Raw genomic sequence first — 21,850 nt, forward strand, 5'->3', positions numbered from 1 at the left:
AGCCATAGGTCCATTAGGTCCCCTAGGTAACTTGGATAAATTCGAGAATAAGTGTTTGGGTTAATTTGAAATGTTTAAATTGACAAAGGGAAATTCGATTGTATATGATATAATTGGACTGGTTAATTATATATGATAATTGGCTAAATGTATGAGATACATTATTTTAGAGGAAATTAGATATAAATATGATTTATATCAAGTAGAGGAGAAATTACTGTAGTAGATATGTGATAGCAAATTATAGGGTAAAAATATAATATGATTATATTTATTATTAATTTAATTGGTTAATTATATGATAATTAACCTAAAATATCTCTCGGACGTACGTTAGTGGGAACAATGTCGGTTATTGTAACCAATGAATAAAAATGAAATTTGTTTCATGTTGAATTGTTCGTTCGTCCGGAAAAAGATCGAAGGAGCGCGTTGGTGTGAAAACGTAATCGAATGCTTAAAATCGAGAGCCTATACGATAGTCGCTCATCGCCTAAACGATTGTCTACCTAGTGCCTAAACGATCGCACACTAAGTCCTAAACGATTGGTTAACTTTCTAAATGATCGTATAGTGTGTCGTATTTGCTAAACGATCATCTTCTATTTTCTAAACGATCGTTTAGTAAAATCTACACGATCTTGTAGTTTATCCTAAGCGATGAGCATCTTGCTATACGATAATTTCATATTCTCTCCCACTTGCTTATCCCCTACACGATTAGTTCTTCCTCCTACCTTTACGAAACTCACCAAAGACCACGTTTTAGGTTCTCACTCCGAGAATACCTGGGGCTCTTTTCTAGTGGTGTCATCCCCGCTGCATTCGTGTTTTTGCGGTTGTTCGTGCTACTGTAGTCGATGCATCTGCTGGGCGTTGGTTGATCGGGTAGAGGTCATCCACTGCGTTGAGTTCCAAAGTTTGAAGACCGTCTTCAACTGGTATGAGAACTCTCTCCCTTGTTTTTTCTTGTTCAAAGCATGCCATTAATTACTGTTTGTTTGCATAACTGTGCGTTTGAATGTATTTGGTGTATTTCGATCACTGTGAAATTGGAGCGATCCGAACGCGCTCATGGAACTTTTCGTTAAGAGATCCTTCAATTAGTATCAGAGCCAGGTTTTGATACTCCGATTTCATATGATGTAACGAAATGACATTTACGTTCTTGGTGGGTGCATTTTTATACTGTTTAATGATTAAATTGTTGTGGATGTGCGGATTAATGGATGTTTTCGTGGATGGTAGCCTCGGTTTGATTTAATTCTTTTACATTTGTGGTTGTTTATAAAGGCCCCTGCGTTTTTTGGGCCGAGTCTGTATTCAAAGTCTGTTTGAGTTTTGAGTCGTTCGTGATGAAGATCGGTGCAAACGTAGCGGTTTTTCGAGGAAGGAGACGATTAAGGATTGATCGTATCGTGTAGACAATGGAGTACGCGATCGGTGTTGATCACATCGTACAAACGATGGGGTACGTGATCGCTGTTTATCGCATTGGATAAACGATGGGGTATGCAATAAAGAGTTGATCTCATCGTATTGACGATCGGTATGCGATCGCAGAGTATCGGGTCATCTAGATGATGGGATGCTCGCGTATCATTTAACACGCGCGCACTAGACGATCGTTTAGGTCAGCAAGCTTCATCACTTAGTAACATAAAGTAAATCGTTTACTTTTCGCCGCGTTAAGTGATCGCATAGACGACTAGACTTTACTGCCTCGTTGTCGTCTACGCGATCGTTTAATTTTGCTTCTATCATTTAATACATGCTGGAAAATCGTTTACCTATGGCGTTTACTACATGATGGAGTCCTCTTGACGGTTCAAGACCCAGTTTGCCTGTGAACCAGTTTGCTTGATGAAAAATGTAATAGATAGGGTTATTTCATTCCGATTTTTTGTAAAGGCTCATCCCAGTCCATTAATCCTTTATTTATTACATGCAATGTATGTTTTTAATATGTCATATGGTATGCACATATAGTCAATCCCACCTTAGGTTGTGCAATAGTCATGCATCATCTCTTTATTATAATTTTTATAATTTAGAGAAGCATGATTTAATTATGTAAGAGCATGCTTATGCATCGTATAATATAAGAGTCATATTTATGCATGCATAAAAAGCATTGACATGCACCATCTTTATATTATAATTGTTATAGTATAAGGGTGAATGATTGCATATTTTCTTGATTGTTACGCGTTATATAAAAGTTATGTATAGTAATGACTGGAAATTGCATGAAGCATGACAGATAGGTTACTTTATAAATGTTATAAACATCTCGTTGTGCGCAATGATTTTAGTTGTTTCTTTTTAAAAGTTAAAGAGAAATTAGAACTAAAAGAAATAAGAAAGACATGAGTGCTCACTTAGGTTTAATTCATGGTTTTAAAGTGTTTAAAACTTGATCACATAGACCTAAGATCACGGTTCTAATATGATTAGCAACCCTAAGACTTTAATCTTTTAATCAGTTTAATAGGATTAAATTGGAAAATAAAAGGCTAAAGTGTAGCAAATCTATCTATAAGGGACTGTTTGTTTAAGGCGAGTTCTGTCTAGGCTGGGGTATTTAAGTTGATGGAAACGAAACACCCCTACCTGGGAACTTACCTAGAAGGGTGAATGAGATAGATTTGATGCATGCATGCAAGTTAAGGACAGTCCATTAAAGTGTCTAAATGTGACTACTTGAACTTGTTCATTTTTTATAGACAAACGTTGTTTATGAGCAAAGATTAAAAGGTTGATTTAGACTAAAATAAATAATCGGATTGTCTAGGTTAATGAACCTTAGGTAGAACATTCAGTGGGAGGTACTTGGGGCATAAGATGCTTCACTTAAACCTTCCACGTTTCTTCTAAATAGTCCACACCGTGAGGTTTACCCTCGACCTTACGGCACCTTTGGCGTGTCCCCCTAACGGATGGTGTTTAGGTAGGTCAATATCAAGGTGGATGGAGAGAGTGTTCATATTAAGTGGGAGCGGGAAGTGCGACAACATATCCCTCGGTCTCCCTCATTAGGTTGAATAAAGTTACTGCACATCGCCTCGAGGCACCCTGGAAGTGTCCCCCTAAAGGATGACAGTTTTGCATGTTTCTTTATTTGATCTCCTGTAAGAGGATAAGGTAGCTTAGTCTCTTGTCCTAATCCACTTCTTACCTACGGTGGACTCATTAAGGTGGAACTCTGGCACCGAAAGCGAGGGGTCACACTTATACGAAATTGTTAAAGGTTAATAATTCTGGATCGAAAAATGGTGACTGTTAGGTTTAGTTCCAAGAGTTGGTTCTGCCTAATGGTTGAGAATGTCTCATCCCAGCGAAGAGGCAACTGATCACCCCATCGGTGATTTTTGTCTTGCCTCACTGGGGTATCATTGCAAAATAGAAGTCTATATCTTAGGGTACTTGAAACTGTGTTGCAAAACTGATTGGTTTAAAAGTGGTTTAGCAAAACCTAATAAAGTTTTGTTTGTATTTTTAGCAAAGTTTTCAAAATGGCAACAACCACGTTGGCATTACTAAGCGCCTAAAAACTTATTGGCGATAATTTTGCAACATAGAAACACATGATCATGACGATCCTAATCATCGAGAATCTCATGTTCGCTCTCACGAAGGCTTGTCCTCCTATTCCAGCTTCTAATGCTGCTCGAAATGTTCAAGAGGCATATGAGCGATGGACAAGGGCGAATGAGAAAGCCCGAGCCTATATCTTGGCAATCCTTTCTGAAGTCTTTGCCAAGAAGCATGAGCCTATAGTCTCAGCGCCTGAGAACATGGAGTCTCTGTGGGGGATGTTTGGACAACCGTTTGAACAACTTATGCATGAGGCTTTTAAATACATATTTAACTCCAAAATGGAAGAAGGCACCTCTGTTCGTGAACATGTACTTAACATGATGGTCTACTTTAATGTGGTAGGGTTGAATGGGTCTACCATCGATAAGGACAACTAGGTTAGCATAATCCTGCATTATTTGCCGAAGAGCTTCCTTCACTTTGTTAGAAATGTGATTCTCAACAAAGTGAAATATAACCTTACAACTCTCCTCAACGAGTTACAGACCTACCAATCTTTATTGAAAAGTAAGGAGAGGAAGAAGAGTGAGGCAAATGTTGCTTCATCCTCCAGGACGTTCCATAGATGTTTGACCTCAGGAACGAAGTCTGCACCTTCTACTTCTAACTCTGCAAAGGAAAAGAAGAAGAAAGGTGGTAAGAGAAAAGGGAAGGCACCTGCTAACCCACCGCCTGTAGCCCTAAAGAAGTGTCCACAGGTTGCTAAGGGAAAGTTTTTCCACTGCAACCAAGATGGACACTGGAAGAGAAACTGTCTTCGGTATCTGAAAGAGAAGAAAGAAGCCAAGGCTAAGGCCAAGGCCGATAAAGGTAAATATAATTTACTTGTAATTGAAACTTTTTTAGTGAAGAATGATGATTCTGCCTGGATAATTTATTCGGGTGCCACTAACCATGTTGGTTCTTTTTTTCAGGGGATTAGATCTTGGCGACAGCAGAAGGCTGGTGAGATGACAATGCGAGTAGGCACCAGGCACGTCTTCTCAGCTGTGGCAGTGGGAGGGCTTCGGTTAGCTTTACAGAATAGTTTCTTGTTTTAAATGATGTATATATTGTTTCCGAACTAAAAAGGAACCTCATTTCTGTAAAGTATTTATTGCAATTTAAATATACTATCTCTTTTAATATGGATAAAGCGTTTATTCATAAAGATGGTATTTTTATTTTCACAGCAAATATGGAATCGAATTTATGTGCTTAGGTCGTTAGCCATTAATTCCCTCCATAATAGTAAATTATTTAGAAATGTCGTAACTCAATCAAAACGTCAACGAATTTCTCCAAAAGAAAATGGCCAACTTTGGCATCTTCGTTTAGGGCACATCAATCTTAATAGAACTGAGAAATTGATAAAGAATGGACTTTTAAGTGAGTTAGAAGAAACTTCTTTACTAGTATGCGAATCTTGCCTTGAGGGTAAAATGACTAAACGACCTTTTACTGGAAAAGGTTATAGAGCAAAGGAGCCTCTTGAATTAGTACATTCTGACCTTTGTGGTCCTATGAATGTGCGAGCGCGAGGTGGCTATGAGTATTTTATCAGTTTTACTGATGATTACACTAGGTACGGGTATGTTTATCTTATGCAACAGAAATCTGAATCCTTTGAAAGGATCGAAGAGTTCAAGGTTGAAGTTGAAAATGCATTAGATAAACGGATTAAAACACTTCGATCAGATCGAGGTGGAGAGTTTTTGGACTCGACATTCCAGGACTATTTGATAGAACATGGAATTGTTTTCCAACTCTCAGTGTCAGGTATACCTCAACAAAATGGTGTAGCAGAGAGGAGAAATAGGACCTTGTTAGATATGGTTTGCTTGATGATGAGTTACGCTTCCTTACCGGACTCGTTTTGGGGTTTCACAGTGGAGACTACGGTATACATACTCAACTGTGTTCCCTCTAAGAGTGTTGCAAGAACACCTCTGGAGTTGTGGAACGGGCGTAAATCTAGTTTACGTCACTTCCGCATTTGGGGTTGCCCTGCACATGTGCTTGAGGCTAATCCCAAGAAGTTGGAAACATGGTCGAGGTTATGTCTCTTTGTAGGCTACCCAAATGGTACATGAAGGGGTTATTTTTATGATCTGATGGAAAATGGGTGTTTATGTCAACAAACGCTACTTTCCTGGAGGAGGATCATATAAGGGATCACTGTCCACGAAACAAAGTCGTGTTGCGTGAGCTTTCTAATGAAACTATCGTGTTGCGTGAGCTTTCCAATGAAACTACTGAAACTTGAACAAGAGTTGTTAAAGAGCCTGCTACATCAACAAGAGTTATTGATGGGAGTTTATCAAGTAGTTCGGTTCCACCTCAGATCAAAGGATTGTCGTCATAAACAGAAGTTCACAACTCACTCAGAATTAAGGTCAAGTCTCCTATGATCATCCTAGTGAAATATTAGTTTCTTCAAGTAACGATGTTATAAAGAAAAACTAATTATTTCGCGTTCTGGTCTATGTATAAACTCCTTTATACAGGATACCTCCACTCCCATGTCTCTACATGAAGAATATGGTTCATATTGTTTGTAACACTTATATCCCACGTAACAATTACAAAGTCGGTCATATCTGCAGTGTTTTCAGGATGAGGCACCCAACCTTCATCCATTTACTGCAGACCTTTTAGGTTATGTCTTGAACATGAACCACATGTATGTCAACTACATACTATTCAAGTGACATTATATAACCTTGGATATTAGTTTATTGGATTGAATTAATGTTGTCTAAATAATAAAATAACTCTGGTTCTATTAGATAGATAACCTGTGTTAACAAAACTACAAACCATAAGATACACTAGATTTAGGACATCATTCCAACACAATTGGGTATGAGACCGGGCCAAAAAATAGTAGCTGTGGGATCGGGTGACTCGGGACCAGGAAGGGGGCGGGGTCGGGCAGTCTTTAGTTTAACTAGCTACTATTTTTTAGCCGAGTCTCGGGCTCGACCGAGCATAGGACCAGGCCAAAAAGTAGTAACTTACATTGGATTTTTTTTTTTTTTTTTTTTTGGATATTCTGACTCAATGTGTTGTATTGTGTTGACTTTTAGTTTATCTATTTGATGAAAATTGTAGGTTATAATGGAACTGGAAATGAAGATTCAATTAGCTATGTTTTTAGACAAACATGTTTTGGTCCCCTCCCTAACGCAAACATCATCTTCAATGGTCCACTGATTCATTATATCTTTCTTCGAGAGGTAGAGGAGCTTATGAGAGATGTCATTAGTTTTAATATTCTAAGGAATAAGGTATCATTTAGCCAAATAGATTTTAACCTTATTACAGGACTGAAACATCCAACGAGAACTATGAGGGGAGAAAATTCTTTTGTTAGACTTGAGCTAAGTATTTAAATGACAATGAGGGTATGATGGCATATGAGTTGGACTCTATTTTTTCATCCCATGAGTTGAAAACAATGTTGATGCAATGAAAATTGTATTGTTTATTTTAATGAGTTTGATATGATGGGTAGAGAGAGGAAAAAAAATAAATAGATTTTGAAAATTTAGCGTTCATAGATGATTGGAATAGATTTTGTAATGAGGAGTGGAGCAGGAAAATTGTTGTAAATACAATTAAACGATTCAAACAAGGACTGAAATATAAAATATAGGCGTATGGGGGCAATACAGATGAAAAACAACAGACTTACAGTCTTTACGAGTTTTCCCATACTTTTCAAGTAATTTAGTTAATTTTTTTTAATGAATATTCATTTAAGTACAGTAATACACACTTACATTTCATATAAGTATGGGCATACAAAACTATTTCATCATTATCTGGTCGCGTTGCAAACAGATTGAACGACAATGCCATACTACGCATTTTGAGATGGTCGTACTCATATTCTCTTCCATATAAAGTGATTAGAGACGAAGTCTTTGGGTCAAATTTTGAGATGTCATACCACGCATCAGGTCGTAATGTTTCTTTTTAAGCTTTTTGAGTTAGCATTTATTCATGATTATAGCTTTTTAGTTTATTTATTCATGATTACAATTTTTTGCAGGTAAGAATCACATTGCAACTCGTTCCATCTGAGAAAGAGATTCAGTTTATGAATCGTGTTATGGAGCCACCTTGCCTTCCACCTGCACCACTGGAACTACCTCCATCTTCACCCATAAATAGGGGTGTTCAAAAAATCTGGTAACCCGACCAACCCAAACTACCCAGGGTTTGGGTTGGGTTAGATTTTATTTTGGGTTGGGTTGGGTTAAAAATGTTAAAAAAAATATTAAATTCGGGTTACCCCATTTCAGGGTCGGGTCAACCCGAATATATATATAAGTTTAAAAAAAATAGTCAAATTAAAAAAAAAAAAATAAATAAAAAACAAAACCGGTGACCCAACCCGGCCCAACCCAAAAATTTTGGGTTGGGTTGGGTTGACCATCCAAAAAAGAAGTTCATTATTAGCCAACCCGAATTTTTGGGTTGGTCCACAAAAATCTTCTAACCCGGCCCAACCCGGACTATGTACACCCCTACCCACAAATGATGGCGATGATGTCGGACCTTCGAACACTAAGGAGGTTGATCACATTAATAGTGAACATAGGCCCGGTGTAGACCTAGTGAAGCCTATCCAGGTAATTTCAACCAATTTCTTTTGTACCCGGTGAAGCTCGACCAGGTACCTTTAAAAAAAAGTTTTTCTGTCTTTTTTTCATTTTTTTTAATTTTCAAATATATTTCTTTATGGCATTAGAAAAAAAAAAACAATCAAGCAAGCATAAATACAAGCAAATGAATTCTAATATGAAACAAATTATCAAACTATTAAATACAAAATGAAATACATACCTTCTTATGGAGTGTACAAAATCACAACTTCGTGAAGTACAAGTTTTGAACGTGATGAAAGACTTTTCGTTCTGGAGATAATTTTGTGAAATGAACTTTTTGTGAATCACAGTTTCGTGAAGAGAATTTTGTGTGGATAATTTTTTTTTTGTTGTGGGTTGTAAAACAATTAATTTTGGTGGAAAAATTGTTGTGAATTAGTTTTGGTTGTATAATAATTTTTTTGGTTGCATGTTGGTGGAGAATTTTTTGTGAATCAATTTGGTAGGTTGGTTGTTAAAATTCAAAAGTGAGAATTTAATAAAGGAGCATAAGAGTAATTGTACAACAAAAAATTTTCATGCTTATATCATTTTCATCATCAAATGGATAAAAAAAAAAACACATTTTTTTTAAATGTCAAAAATATAAAGTCAAACCCCCATGGAGTCATTTTCGTCGATTTGCCTAGAAAAAGTAGTGAGGTTAGTTTTCTAAGCTGAAAATTTTGTTAGGTTAATAATAGCAATTTCCCACAGCTTAGCCTTGAAGAAATTCCTTTCTTACAGCAGTTCTTCATTCCGTTGGCAAAACAGTTGGATTCCATCCGCCAAGCAGAGACTACAGAATTCCACTCGTTTGATTCAGTTTTCTCCACACTGAGACCGCGCCATGGATCGTAATCAGCCACTGCAACCGCCATCTCCGCAGCCGCGTCCTCCAGAATCCGGCGGCAGTTTCTCATCCATACTCGCAGCTTTCGCCTCCTTCATCGCCATCTTTTCCATGGTATTTTATCCCTTCCCTATCGAGCTGCAAAACGCGGCAGGTTTCGTGTTTTTGTTTCTTGAATTTCATTTCGTTACGCCTTGGTCTTCGACAATCGATTTTTGATACACCGCTTTCTTTCTATCTGAGGTCAAAGGATTTTGTCTGAACTAAATGCGTAGATTTTTCGTCTAGATTGTCTTCGTCGCGAAAAGAAGTTGGAATGCTAATACGTTCGAGTTTTACTTTGCTTATGTCGGTTAGTTTGTTGGTTTGATTTATTAAAGAACACGTTTCTTCGATTTATAATAAGTTCATCAGTACTATTGTTTGAATTGTTTACTCTTTTAATTCATATCCAGTGCCATATGTGGAAGTTACAAAGAAGTTATCCAATCGATTAAAATAGATATGGAGTCTATTGCAAAAGTTTGTTAATAGTGCCATCAATGATAAAATCAAGCGTATGAGTATGAGATTCACCAAATCCAATGATGTATTGTAAAAAAAACGAAGAAAGGAGTTTCTATCCAGCTTCTATTACAGAGTAGTCTTATGAATCTGATCTTCTCGCACTATAATTGAAAATGTCATGGCTTTTAAAAGTAAGAGCCTGAAATAGTCGAGTAATTTTGGCCAAATTGCATTGTATAAGAAAAAAAACGTTCAGCAAAGTGAAGCAGACAGCTAACAGTTTATGTAAATGTGATAAATTCCACGCTTCATACATGGCAGGTCTGCTAAGTTTAATAAATAAAGGAGATTTAGGATCAGTATTAGTTTTTTAGGGCAATCAACTTAGTGAAGAAGTGAACTTTACTTTTTCGGTGTCTTAGCTGTCCAAATCTTGTTAACATTCACAAAACCTGGTCAAGAAATTGTATCACCTTGTAGATGTTTATTTCGTATTCCTATTGTTGAACCCTTATATGTGGACAGTGAACAATTTTAAATCACTGTACTTGATCTGCTTAATTCTAGAGGCTGTTTTATAACTGCATTATAATTTGTATACATGCAGGTGCTGATTCCATCTCAATCAAACTTGAAAAGTAGCTTTTCTATTTTACACCAAGTACCAGAGGGTCATGTGGGAGTATATTGGAGAGGAGGTGCCCTTCTGAAGACAATAACGGATCCAGGTTTAAGTCTCTCCTTTCTACCCTATTTTTTTATGGTTATGAAGATCGTATGTCCTGCTGCTTTTATTTTATTCATGTTAAAAATTTCAGGTTTCCATTTGAAGTTGCCGCTGTTAACCCAGTTCGTGCCTGTTCAAGTGACCCTCCAGACAGATCAAGTAAATTAGATTTCTAATGCCAATTTTAGGATTTCAACATTTTGAAGATGTCCTAATTGGTGCCCACATGCAGGTGAGGGATATTCCATGTGGTACTAAGGGGGGTGTAATGATTAACTTCGAGAAAATAGAGGTGCTATTACCAGGAAATTCTTTCACGATAATTGGTGTTAGATTTTCTTGTTCTTCATCTTAGTTGATAAGGATGCTACTTTCAGGTTGTCAATCGCCTCCGCAAAGAATATGTGTATGACACCCTGGTCAACTATGGTGTGAATTATGATAACATATGGATATATGACAAGATTCATCATGAAATCAATCAGTTTTGTAGCTCTCACAGTCTTCAGCAAGTTTATATTGATGTGTTTGATCAGGTATGTACAAATAAATATAAAATGTGTGCTTGCTTTTAAAGCTTGCAGATTTTTTCTATTTACACAAGCGGCCTGCAGAGCTGATAAGAGCACTATGCGAAGAGTAAACTCTAGCTATTGAAGTTTGTTGTCCACCCCAAGTATTTTGGCAATTTACTGCCTTATTTTTAGAGTCATTTGTATCAATTATTTTTCTTTTCTTCAGTTGTGCATTCTTTCAAGGAATCCATTTAAGACTGTAAAAGCTGATGTTTCCATGAAATTTCTCGTAGATACTTTCTCGGTTGGAATCAAACATTTCTTTAGCATCTTATCTGTGACTGCTTTTCATGTTCAGATTGATGAAAAGATGAAAGATGCTCTCCAAGGTGACTGTACACGTTATGCTCCAGGTATTGAAATAATCAGTGTTCGTGTAACCAAACCTACCATCCCAAATTCTATCAAAAAGAACTTTGAAGACATGGAAGTGGAACGTACAAAGGTGCATCTCTAACTCGGGAAAATAACTTTTTCTTTTGTTCTCTTTGAGTTTTAAAAAGAGGCATAAATTACAGACTCAAAAAGGCTAGTGTAGAAAGTATGCCTTGTATTAAGAGCATCGTTTGATACTTTAGTCTCACATGTCATTGTTAATTCAAAACCGAGTTTACACCTTTAATTCAAAAACATTTAGCGTGAATACCTTTGCAGGTGTATTTTAGGTCCATAATATTTATATGAATAGACCTCAATACATATTTCAGCGTGTATTAATTCTAATGCTATGCAATCTTGGACATACTTGGATAGGTTCTAATTGCCATAGAGAGACAAAGGGTAGTGGAGAAAGAGGCAGAGACCAATAAAAAGATGGCAATTAGTGAAGCCGAGAAGAATGCTAATGTTAGCAGGATCCTCATGGAACAGAGATTGATGGAGAAGGAGAGTTCCAGGAGGCAGCAAGAAATTGATAACCACATCTATCTTGCTCGTGAAAAAAGTCTCGCAGATGCCAATTATTACCGGTACTTCTCTCCTTTCGTCGCTTTTCAAAGTGACAAATGAATGCAGTTGCACATTTAGATGATATAATATGAAATTTATCTTCACTCATAAAAATGGGTGATTAAGACGATATAGGTTCTATGTTCAAATCCCTGCAATGATATTTCCTCCCCGAATAATATTGATTTCCACTTGGTTGGGTCTTCTACATGTTTTAAGTCCACAAGTGAGAGGGATTGTTAGATAGTATAATATTAAATTTATCTTTACTCATAAACTTAAGTTTTCGGGTCAATCGGTGATTTAAGAGTCATTTATGTTCTTCTCATCTTTTTATTAGTGGATTAAAAGAAGCAGAAGCCAACAAGTTGAAGCTTACACCCCAGTTTCTCGAGCTTAAATTTATCGAGGCCATTGCTGATAATACAAAGATTTTCTTTGGGGACAAGGCACGTTCTATATTTTTTTGCTTATTCATTCATATGACATATGCATTAGATGTCTACGACTTAACTCAGTAGCTTTGCTTCTTCTAGGTTCCAAACATGATTTTCGATCAGAGGTTGCTCGGAAACTTCCTGCATCAGGTGGCAGAAAATGAATCAAGAAAAGCCCATGGGGAGGGAAACTTAGAAATGTAGATCCAAGATTATCCTCTAACGGTCAGGTATATTCAGATCTCTCTCTCTCTCTTTTTTTCTCGACATTATTTTTGGAAATTGACTACCAAGTTGAAAGTCGCACATTGGAAAAATCCTCTTTATGGTACATATTGGGAGCAATAATATGTTCTTTCTTTAATTTTTTTTTTCCCCAAGGAATTATGTTTACTTTACTGAGGGAAATTTTGGTATCATGATATTATTTAGGTTAATATACCATTTTGATCGAGTACCTTTGATTCCATTCTATGTACTTTCAGTAATATATCTTAAATTTAGTTTTTCATATTATTTTAATTGTTAGTAGTTAAATAATAATAATTTTCATATAAGAAAAGGCAAAATGAAACCATTTCCATATAAAGGGAAGGTTATTAAAGATTAATTTTATTTATTTATTATTCCTCTTCTTATTTTGGCAAAACCAACAATAAGCTAACAGCATGACTGTTTGAAAATATATTATCTACGTAGGACTAAAATATAAATAAATCAGAAGTATTTGGATTAAAATGATATTTTAACATATTATTTAAATCAAATTCATTTTTGGTTAAAATACCATTTTGGTCATTACATTGTTCAGTTTTAGTCCATATACTTTGAAATGTCTAGGCTTCATGTATCTCCTGGTTTATTGTAGATTTTTTTTTTTTGCAAAAAACTTTTAATTTGCACTAGTATTCTCGGTATACATTTTGGGAACATATTCACATATTGTATTTTCTTGCATGAAAATTATTATTATTCTTTAACTAATTTCAATAAAAATTAACTTTGAGGGACAATATTTAAGGTTTATTGAAGTACAAGTACTAAGATCGAACAAATGCCAAGTAAGAGGGACTCAAATGATATTTTAGCCTTTCATTTTTCCATTAGATGTATTAAGAGAATTTGGGGTCGTGAATAATTAAACCTTGGTGCTTTAATGTTGTCTAATCCACAAATTTCTTGAGCAGGAAACAATGGCGTTTGATGGTGATCCGTTTCTCATGTTCTACCCGATTGAGTCCAATTTGAAGCAATTTTCATGATCTGATATATTTAAAAAACTTACGTAAATAGCCGTTGGAATTGCCTTTTCTTGTTTAGGACACAAGTCTTCTTCACAAAGTACGTACCAAAAAATGTGATTTGAGCTTGAATAAATAATTTCAAAAAAATTTGGGAGACAGAAAAGGAAAAAGAAGAAACTCTACGTTTAATGGCATGAACTATAGAATTACTTCTTTTGAGAATAATCATCATGGGTTGACAATAGAAGGAATTGTCTTGATAAAGATCGAAAAGGTCATGAATTCAATATATAGTGAACATTTACTATCTCTTAACACTTAGGGTGTGTTTGGTATGTGATAAAAGTAGAGAGTTGAGTTGAGTTGAGTTGGTAATTATTATCTGGAAAGTTAAATTATTTGGGGAGTTAAATTATTTGTGTTTGTTTGCAGAGTTGAGTTGAGTCAGTTTTTTGGGGAATGAGATTAGTTCTATTTTTTTCTGTTTGTTTTTTTTTATTTCATTCTTCTATTTTTTAATTTTATGCTTTGCTATTGTTGATTATTTTTCAAATATATACGTATTTTCTCAAATTATTTATGACATAAACTGGACAATCTCAATTTTTTTTCTCAATTTGTAAAACATAATATATTATTTTTCATATATTCTTTTCAAAAACTGTAATAATTCTAATTCTCTTCAATCGATAAAACATACCAACAAAATATATTTCATATTGCTGCTCAATTAATTGGTATATTGTATTAGTATGTATATATATTGAATGTACGTATATATATATTGAAGGTAATTATCCCAATTACTAATTGGTATATTGTATTTATATATATTGAATCTTGCTAACTTAACTTTATTATTTCACATATCATACAATTTATTTTTATATAATATGGATAGTATATTTGGGGATCCAAATGCTAAAGATGAGGGAAGAGAGAGAGAGATGAAAATATATTGATTTTTAGGATTAGTTTTGAGAGGATAAAAAAAGGGAGTTTTGAGTAGGTAAAAAAAGGTTTTAATAATCCAAAAGTTTTCTTTATGGGCTTAACAAACATGGGTAATAAATATCTACCCAACCTAATGACTCATACCCATTTATCAAACACCTCCTTAAATGTTATTAATGTTGTTTGATTGGTTGGTTATCCCATGTAGAATCATGATTTTTAATTAATATAAAATTCATAAAATTTTTAATAACATTTAGATTAAGAAAATAAAAAATGATGTTTGAAAAAAAAAATGGATTATTCAAATGGGCCAACTTGCATCGACCCAAATTTTGATCCAAGTCAAATTTAAGGGTTGGGCCTTTTACAATTCACGCTCAAACAGTGTTTTAAGCTTATTGGGCTTGAACTTACGTCGAGATTGGACTTCTTTTAGGGACAAGCAGGGCGAGGTGGCTCAATGATGAGGCGAGTTTTGAGTTAGTTTTCAAGTTTTATTTGTTTGATTTGAGAGATAAAATGGAAGATTATCATTAATTTCATAGTTTAACGTCTCCATTTTTTTCATTTCAAGTTTAATTGATTGAATATAAATTAGGGTTTGTCTGTAATAACTTCTAGTTTATTACAAACTTAGATAACAAATATTCTAGTCTTCCTGGCAAGTACCTATTGAAAAAAATAAATTTAGAGGAGCATACTTTAGATATGGTACCTCTGAATACGCGCAAAAATTAATACAAATTCAAATTTAGTTAGAGTTGAAATCTCGTGTAAACAAGTACATCAAATGTAATTTAACTAAGAAGTCTATTTTTATTGGAACAAAATCATCCTTTTTCCCTTCTAATTTAACATCCGCACTTTGCAAGTGTACTCTCTAAATTTTTTTTTTTTTTTTTTTTTTGAAAGGATTGGATCCCTATTTGTTTTCTCAAAAAAAAATAAAAGTAGCAATTGTCGAAATTGTTAATATATAAAATGAATACAATTTGAAGTCAACAACTTGGGGATGTAGCTCAAATGGTAGAGCGCTCGCTTTGCATGCGAGAGGTACAGGGTTCGATCCCCTGCATCTCCATTTTTTTCCCCTTATTTTCCTTTTTTTTTCCCCTCAATTTGGTTTATTCATCTCTAGTTTATATCCCAACCTGCTTCATTTTTCTCCATTTCCCTCTTTAATTGCGAAAGAAAATGGCAGCCATTATAAATCGACGAATTATTATCAATAAGTTCTCATTTACCTTCATCTTTCATCAACGTTTTACGCCCTTTACATCCGATTCCACGGTGGCCGCCACTCCCCACAACAATATTCCTCCGCCAATCAACCCGACTCACCTCCGCCGTGTCTGTACCGTTCTATATCAGCAACAGAACTCCCCCGATCTCAAGCTTCACTCCAAACTTCTCGCCTGCAATTTCAACCTCTCACATGAATTCTTCCTCCAGGTATGCAACACCTTTCCTCTCTCATGGCGTCCCGTTTATCGCTTCTTCCAATTCACTGAAACCGACCCTAATTTCACTCACACGGCGGTGTCTTTTAATAAGTTGATTGATGTTGTTGGGAAATCACGAAATATCGACCTCTTATGGGGTTTGGTTCAGGAAATGGGCCGGCGGCGGTTGGTTACCGATAAAACCTTTGTTGTTGCTCTGAGAACTTTGGCGGCGGCCAGAGAGTTGAAGAAGTGTGTAGAGTTTTTCCATTTGATGGATGGATATGGGTTTGGTTATAGTTTAGTGACTTTGAATAAAGTAGTTGAGAAATTGTGTGGCTGTAAATTAGTAGATGAGGCTAAATTTTTAGTTATGAAATTGAATGAATGGATCAAAGCTGATGGGGTTACTTATAAATGGTTGATTAAGGGGTTTTGCAATGTGGGGGATTTGATTGAAGCTTCAAAGATATGGAACTTAATGGTGGATGAAGGGTTTGAACCTGAAATGGAAGCTGTGGAGGAGATGATGAATGTTCTTTTCAAGACCAATAAATTCGTTGAAGCTTTGAAACTTTTCCAAGCAGTGAGATCAGACAGGATGAATGATTTGATTCCTTCAACTTACAGTCTTACGATAAGATGGTTGTGTAACAAAGCTAAGGTGAAGCAAGCGTATGTCGTGTTCAACAAAATGCATAAGAGAGGACTTGAAGCTGATAATTCAGTACATTCTTCACTAATTTATGGGCTTTTAGCAAGAGGGAGGAGGAGAGAAGCTTATGACATAATGAAAAGAATTGAGAAACCTGATTTGGGTGTATATCATGCATTGATTAAAGGACTTTTGAGATTAAAAAGGGCGAATGAAGCAACCCAAGTTTTTAGGGAAATGATAGAAAGAGGGTGTGAGCCTATAATGCACACATATATAATGTTGTTGCAAGGACATTTAGGGAAAAGGGGGAGGAAAGGATTGGATCCACTTGTGAATTTTGATAGTATATTTGTTGGAGGTTTGGTGAAGAGTGGGAAGTCATTGGAGGCCACAAAGTATGTGGAGAGACTTATGAAAAGAGGGCTTGAAGTGCCAAGGTTTGATTATAACAAGTTTTTGCATTACTATTCAAATGAGGAGGGAGTGGTAATGTTTAGAGAGGTGGGGAATAGGTTGAGAGAAGCTGGGTTGGTTGATTTGGCTGATATATTTCAGAGATATGGGGAGAAAATGACCACTAGAGATAGGAGGAGAAATCGAGCAGCAATGGATTTGAAATGAAATGCCTAATTGGATTATGAATCGCTTCATGACATCGTCAAGCAAACTTATCGACTGTGTTGAGTTGAAAGGATTGGGTGTTTGAGGTGATTTCCATCTACTTCTTCTGTGATGTGTTGGAGGTACTATTTTAGTTTCACTATTGCTTATTTATAATACATTTTTCTGAGGTTCTGTTATATGATTGTTTCATTGTTTACATTTCTCTAGCAGATGCTTGAACTTGGAAACTTCTTTTAACTGATTTGAAAAGGCAACATCAGTGGGCAAAGGGCCAATTCATTTGTGGGTAAGGATGTTTTTAATTCTCAATGTCTGGCTTAAATTATGAATGTCAAAGCAAAGAACAAAGGTAACTCTTCTTTGATGGTAACATATTGCAAAGGGCATTCGAAATGATTTTGAAATGGTTACTTTAAAGTCACTTTTGTCATGTTCATAATCATTTTTGAAACATGTCTTTAATCATTCATAATCAACTAAATGTTTGGTTTCACACTTTTAGACGTGGTTTTTAACAAATAAAAAATGATAATGATTTTGAACGATTAAATCCATGTTTTTGTCTTTCAAAAAAAAAAAAAAAGTCCATGTTTCTGAGTTTTTTTTTTTTTTTTTTTTTTTTTTTTCATGTTTGAGAGTGGTTTCCAAATAGTTAGACATTTTTGTCATTTTTAAAATCACTCTGGAACTGCTTTTGATGATTCTAAATCAACTTTGATGGTATGAAACAAGTTTGAACATGTAAATCATACATTAAATTGATTTTGAATGATTAAAGAACATGTTTCATAGCGATTTTAAATATGACAAAAGTATCCTTTAAACATGGCAGAAAGTTACATCAACCATGTCAAAATCACTCCTAACACGCCCTAGACCTGTTGAGGATATTCAGTTCCATTCTGCACAATTTATGTTGAAATTCTCACGTTCAAATAGAGGTAGAGGCACTGCCAATGCCTAAAAGGTCTTTGAATGATGTTAGTTTGAGTTTTACATTTTATCTGTACAACACTCTCACAGAGAAGAAGGATAAAAAATCCACTATGGCTTTGGTGCCTGTTTTTCCTATTCTATATTTTCACATTAATAACTCTGTACAGAGGGAAAAAAATTCATAAAAAACGATTTCCCCTTTTGAGGGGAGAATCAATGAATCTCAAGAAATGCCTGGACAAAATTGGACAAAAATTTTGGCTTTGCTGCCATGGAAGAAACTCTAACCCTACACAACAAATTTGCCTCTACTATTCTTCAGAACTACATCACCTTGAACCTGAAGTCAAATTGATTCCTGCCCCTGTGAATAGTAAGAAGCAGTAAATATACCAGAACCAATTAGGCTAATCAGATTTTACCTCCTACAGGATGTTGAGATGATTAGCACGATATTACAAATGTCTTCGAAGAATTAAAAACAATGTAAAGTTTGATAGTTTTTTTAATAATACAACGTGCCTTAGCTTACAAATAATACTTAGGATTAACTCTTATCTTTCAGTAATAAATATTCAAGTAATTGTTTTTGTATGAAGGCAATCATTGTGATAGATCCAATTTGTTTTTCTTTTTTGTTGTGATGTGATGATAAATTATCCTTAGAGATGCTTTCATACTTTTGACTGTACCAGATGGAACTGCCAACTATAGCCAATAGAAGCTATATGCAGAGCTTCATATGCTTACCGGGACTGATTCAACCATGTGAAACAAAATCATCTTTTCAGAAATGGTTTTTGGCAGATGAGTAGCTTCTCCTCGCTGCCATTTTGAAGGTCAATCACCCTCGCATTTGAATTGCAATCGTGCGAGCCATCTCGATAACTTCTGCCGTATCATTGAAAATTACCCAACCTGAAAGGTAAATTAAGATTATTAGAAAAGAAAATATATCATTTGTAGCTTCCAAGGCAGAGAAGAACAATATACTTTATACATTGCAATTATAATTACAGAGAGATTCAATTGAATTACCTCAGGACGTAGTATTCTATCCATCTCCAATAATAAGTCTGTCAAACTGCGCCTCTTTGATTTGCTTAGTGAAAGGAGCCCGTTTGCGTGCAGCATATCGTATGTTCTTGGGTAAGTGGGAAAAGGCTCAGGCCTGTTTGTTGGTTGGTCCAACCAAACATGATGTGAGGGGCTTATAATACGTTTGATTGTCATCTTCCATTCCACACAGAGGTATGGACTCTCTCTTCCTGCAAAAGGAGAATCAGCAAATCGGTTCAACAATTTTGTTTAGACTTCTAACTACAGTGTTCATATCGAACAACAGAGACGGAACAAAAAAAAGCTTAAAAACGTAAATAGTTAGCCTGAAATAAGTAGTTAGTTCTGAGGAGGATCCTTAACGTGACAGATAGCAGTTAGCATCGGTTGATTTCTGCCACACAACCAACCTTGAAGTTTCCAACAATATTCTAGCATTTCAATCATTTTTGAGGTGTATCTTCCTTTCCACCTAGTTGCTGCTCGGCTGCTGGGTGAAGGCATGACAAAATATCCGCCAGGCTTGAGTAGACGGTTTACTTCAATCAGGAATTTCAAAAGTTATTGCACAATTATACGTTTTACAATACACATACAAGGGAAACTAAAATATCCATTTTTTTCCTCTCTTTTTTATTTTATTTGTTATAGGAGGGGGTTGGTTTCAGTGTCTTCAAGTACCTATCATGTTCTTACTGGAAGCACACTGACTACAATGAATCATGTCAAATGATAGTGATGGATATGGAGGCTGTCTTGTACCGAAGTTGCCAATCATTGCTGGAAGACCTCTCTCAAGAGCCAGCTGAACTTGACTATTTGATTCCTCATATTCCCCAATGCAAACTTTCAAAGATGTCAAATGAGCTCCATGACTAGTATATTGACAACCAATATCTAGCGCAATGTGCACATGTAACTGTTACATTAACCAAGCCAGGAATAAGATACAGGAAGGAGAGGAAAAGGAAAACTGTTAAATCGTCAATTGAATCAAAAGTTTGAGCTAATGGGTGAAAGCAAATTTAATATCATATCATCTAACACTTTCCCTCATTCATTTGTGGGCTTTAAATATGAAGAAGATCCAACAAGTGAGGAAATAACATAGTAAGGGTTTGAACAAAAGATCTCTTTGATCACTTGTTCTGATGTCATCTTAATCATTGATTAACCTAAAAGCTTAAGTTAACGGGTGAAGTCAAATTTAATATCATATTATGTAACAAAAAAGTACAGAAATTCCTTCTATAATGCTTAGAAACTCACACCAGCTTGAAGAAATTCAGAGTCATTCCTTAATCCTATCTTCTTTGCTATTTGATGAGAATAATTTCTGGTATCATCCAACTCAAAGGCAGACTTATTTTTTTTCTACCATGAATCTTGACCTATGTTTAGATCATTGATGCACATCAACAAAATAGAAAAATTACTATAATCGCTATATTTAGTTATGAAGGTACTATAATCGTTAGATTCAGGCTCAGAAGCAACAGGGTCGAAGATGATAATCGAAGAAGATCCTCCAAAGACTGTTGTTAATGAAACTAAAAGTAAAAAATGCACAACGAGTCGGAAGCTTACCATATTCAACTGTGAAACTCGATTATACATGGAGTTGAAGTTCCTCGATGATCCATTCATTCAACCTAGAAACATTTTACAACAGCAGCCCAAACATCATCTAACTAATCAAGCATGCTTACTTTCCGTCAAGAATTCCAGATTTTGCGCACTACATAAAAGTGATCAACAGTAAAAAAAAATGCATATTCATGTTTAAATCCGTCATTTAACTACTATAATTCAATTTCACCAGTCGATAGTTACAAAATCAATCCGCATTACAAAACAAGAGGAAAACCCAAGCAAATTCACTACTGAATTGAGACTACTAACAGTACAACACATTAACAACATAAACAGGAAAAAAAGGGCAAAAAGAAAAGGAAACACTGAAAATCGCATTGCAAAGAATCTTTTGAAGAAATTCAGTAAATTAAAACAAAACAGAGAATAAAAAATAATGAAAAAAATCACAATGATCCATACCTATCGGTATCAACAGTGGCATGGAATTGACGAACGAAAATGCTCCAAACTAAAGCGAAGCAGAGGAATTAATGCAGGAAGTGAGTTAATAGAACCGAAAATTCTTAAATCCAAGCTTGCGATAAAAGCAGTTATAGTTTTTCCTAAGATTCGGGGTTGTAAAAACAGCGCCAATGTTTCAAGATATTTAGAAGCTCATCATTTTGAGTGATTAATTGAAAAACTATTTTTAAATTGAATTGGATTTTGAATTTTCCGCCCACAAATATATAAAAGGATAATTCTCTTTAGTCACTTTGATGGATGTATGCATTTAGAGTTTTAAAAATATACCATTTTTGTTTCGAGTTTGTAAAAATATGTATGTTTTGTCAATATTAAAATGTACCATTTTTTACCCCAAATTTTGAAGAATAGCTATAAAATGTCTCTAGAGTAATTTCTTATATTATTTTAAATAACTAAATGACATTCTGAATAAAAAAAATGAAGAGAAGAGAATTCTTTAAATTATTTTTCTAATTTTAAAACGCGCATATATCTAATTAATTCGGAATATCAAGAGATACAATAATTAGATTTGTAAAATATTTT

General features: G+C 35.1%; 3 protein-coding genes, 1 long non-coding RNA gene and 1 other non-coding gene across 12 annotated transcripts; 4 read left to right on the plus strand and 1 right to left on the minus strand.

Moving 5' to 3' along the window:
• Window positions 1-769: 769 nt before the first annotated feature.
• LOC150036667 (uncharacterized) lies at window positions 770-4,727 on the plus strand. Its single transcript, XR_016529433.1, has 2 exons — window positions 770-4,410; window positions 4,515-4,727. It is a non-coding gene; the product is annotated as an uncharacterized LOC150036667 (long non-coding RNA).
• Window positions 4,728-8,856: 4,129 nt separating this feature from the next.
• On the plus strand, window positions 8,857-13,840 carry LOC120076609 (SPFH/Band 7/PHB domain-containing membrane-associated protein family). Its single transcript, XM_039030486.2, has 10 exons — window positions 8,857-9,201; window positions 10,202-10,322; window positions 10,413-10,480; window positions 10,554-10,613; window positions 10,699-10,857; window positions 11,195-11,341; window positions 11,650-11,864; window positions 12,185-12,293; window positions 12,381-12,511; window positions 13,469-13,840. Exons 1-9 carry the CDS (start codon window positions 9,085-9,087, stop codon window positions 12,483-12,485), a joined length of 1,101 nt encoding a protein of 366 aa, XP_038886414.2. The 5' UTR covers window positions 8,857-9,084; the 3' UTR covers window positions 12,486-12,511; window positions 13,469-13,840.
• Window positions 13,841-15,490: 1,650 nt separating this feature from the next.
• On the plus strand, window positions 15,491-15,563 carry TRNAA-UGC (transfer RNA alanine (anticodon UGC)). Its single transcript has one exon. It is a non-coding gene; the product is annotated as a tRNA-Ala (tRNA).
• Window positions 15,564-15,613: 50 nt separating this feature from the next.
• LOC120075486 (Pentatricopeptide repeat (PPR) superfamily protein) lies at window positions 15,614-20,235 on the plus strand. Of its 7 annotated transcripts, none has more exons than XM_090313420.1 (5): window positions 15,614-17,325; window positions 17,417-17,492; window positions 18,838-19,067; window positions 19,186-19,393; window positions 19,572-20,235. In XM_090313420.1, exon 1 carries the CDS (start codon window positions 15,677-15,679, stop codon window positions 17,201-17,203), a length of 1,527 nt encoding a protein of 508 aa, XP_090169546.1. In that variant the 5' UTR covers window positions 15,614-15,676; the 3' UTR covers window positions 17,204-17,325; window positions 17,417-17,492; window positions 18,838-19,067; window positions 19,186-19,393; window positions 19,572-20,235. The 7 variants fall into 7 exon arrangements, with proteins under 7 accessions (XP_090169546.1, XP_038884846.1, XP_038884843.1 ...); XM_039028918.2 differs by having other exon boundaries at window positions 19,274-19,393; XM_039028915.2 differs by having other exon boundaries at window positions 19,186-20,235.
• Window positions 19,541-21,398, minus strand: QUL2 (QUASIMODO2 LIKE 2). 2 transcript variants are annotated; one of them, XM_090313423.1, is made up of 4 exons: window positions 21,257-21,398; window positions 20,789-20,939; window positions 19,883-20,120; window positions 19,541-19,740 (listed from the first exon to the last, which is right to left on the minus strand). In XM_090313423.1, exons 2-4 carry the CDS (start codon window positions 20,846-20,848, stop codon window positions 19,541-19,543), a joined length of 498 nt encoding a protein of 165 aa, XP_090169549.1. In that variant the 5' UTR covers window positions 20,849-20,939; window positions 21,257-21,398. The 2 variants fall into 2 exon arrangements, with proteins under 2 accessions (XP_090169549.1, XP_090169550.1); XM_090313424.1 differs by having other exon boundaries at window positions 20,789-20,853; window positions 21,257-21,393.
• Between the last annotated feature and the right edge of the window lie 452 nt (window positions 21,399-21,850).

This window comes from Benincasa hispida, chromosome 4 (assembly GCF_027475165.1).
Source record: "Benincasa hispida cultivar pf3 chromosome 4, pf3_genome.v1.1, whole genome shotgun sequence".
Classification (NCBI taxonomy): Eukaryota; Viridiplantae; Streptophyta; class Magnoliopsida; order Cucurbitales; family Cucurbitaceae; genus Benincasa; species Benincasa hispida.

Coding starts and splice junctions, on each gene's coding strand:
- LOC120076609 (XM_039030486.2), top strand. CDS start 9,085: ATGGATCGTAATCAGCCACTGCAACCGCCATCTCCGCAGCCGCGTCCT. Junction 10,614..10,698: donor TTAACTTCGAGAAAATAGAG/GTGCTATTACCA, acceptor TGCTACTTTCAG/GTTGTCAATCGCCTCCGCAA. Junction 11,865..12,184: donor GCAGATGCCAATTATTACCG/GTACTTCTCTCC, acceptor TCTTTTTATTAG/TGGATTAAAAGAAGCAGAAG.
- LOC120075486 (XM_039028915.2), top strand. CDS start 15,677: ATGGCAGCCATTATAAATCGACGAATTATTATCAATAAGTTCTCATTT.
- QUL2 (XM_090313423.1), bottom strand. CDS start 20,848: ATGAATGGATCATCGAGGAACTTCAACTCCATGTATAATCGAGTTTCA. Junction 20,121..20,788: donor GAGTTTCACAGTTGAATATG/GTAAGCTTCCGA, acceptor TTAATGTAACAG/TTACATGTGCACATTGCGCT. Junction 19,741..19,882: donor TTCCAGTAAGAACATGATAG/GTACTTGAAGAC, acceptor TCCTGATTGAAG/TAAACCGTCTACTCAAGCCT.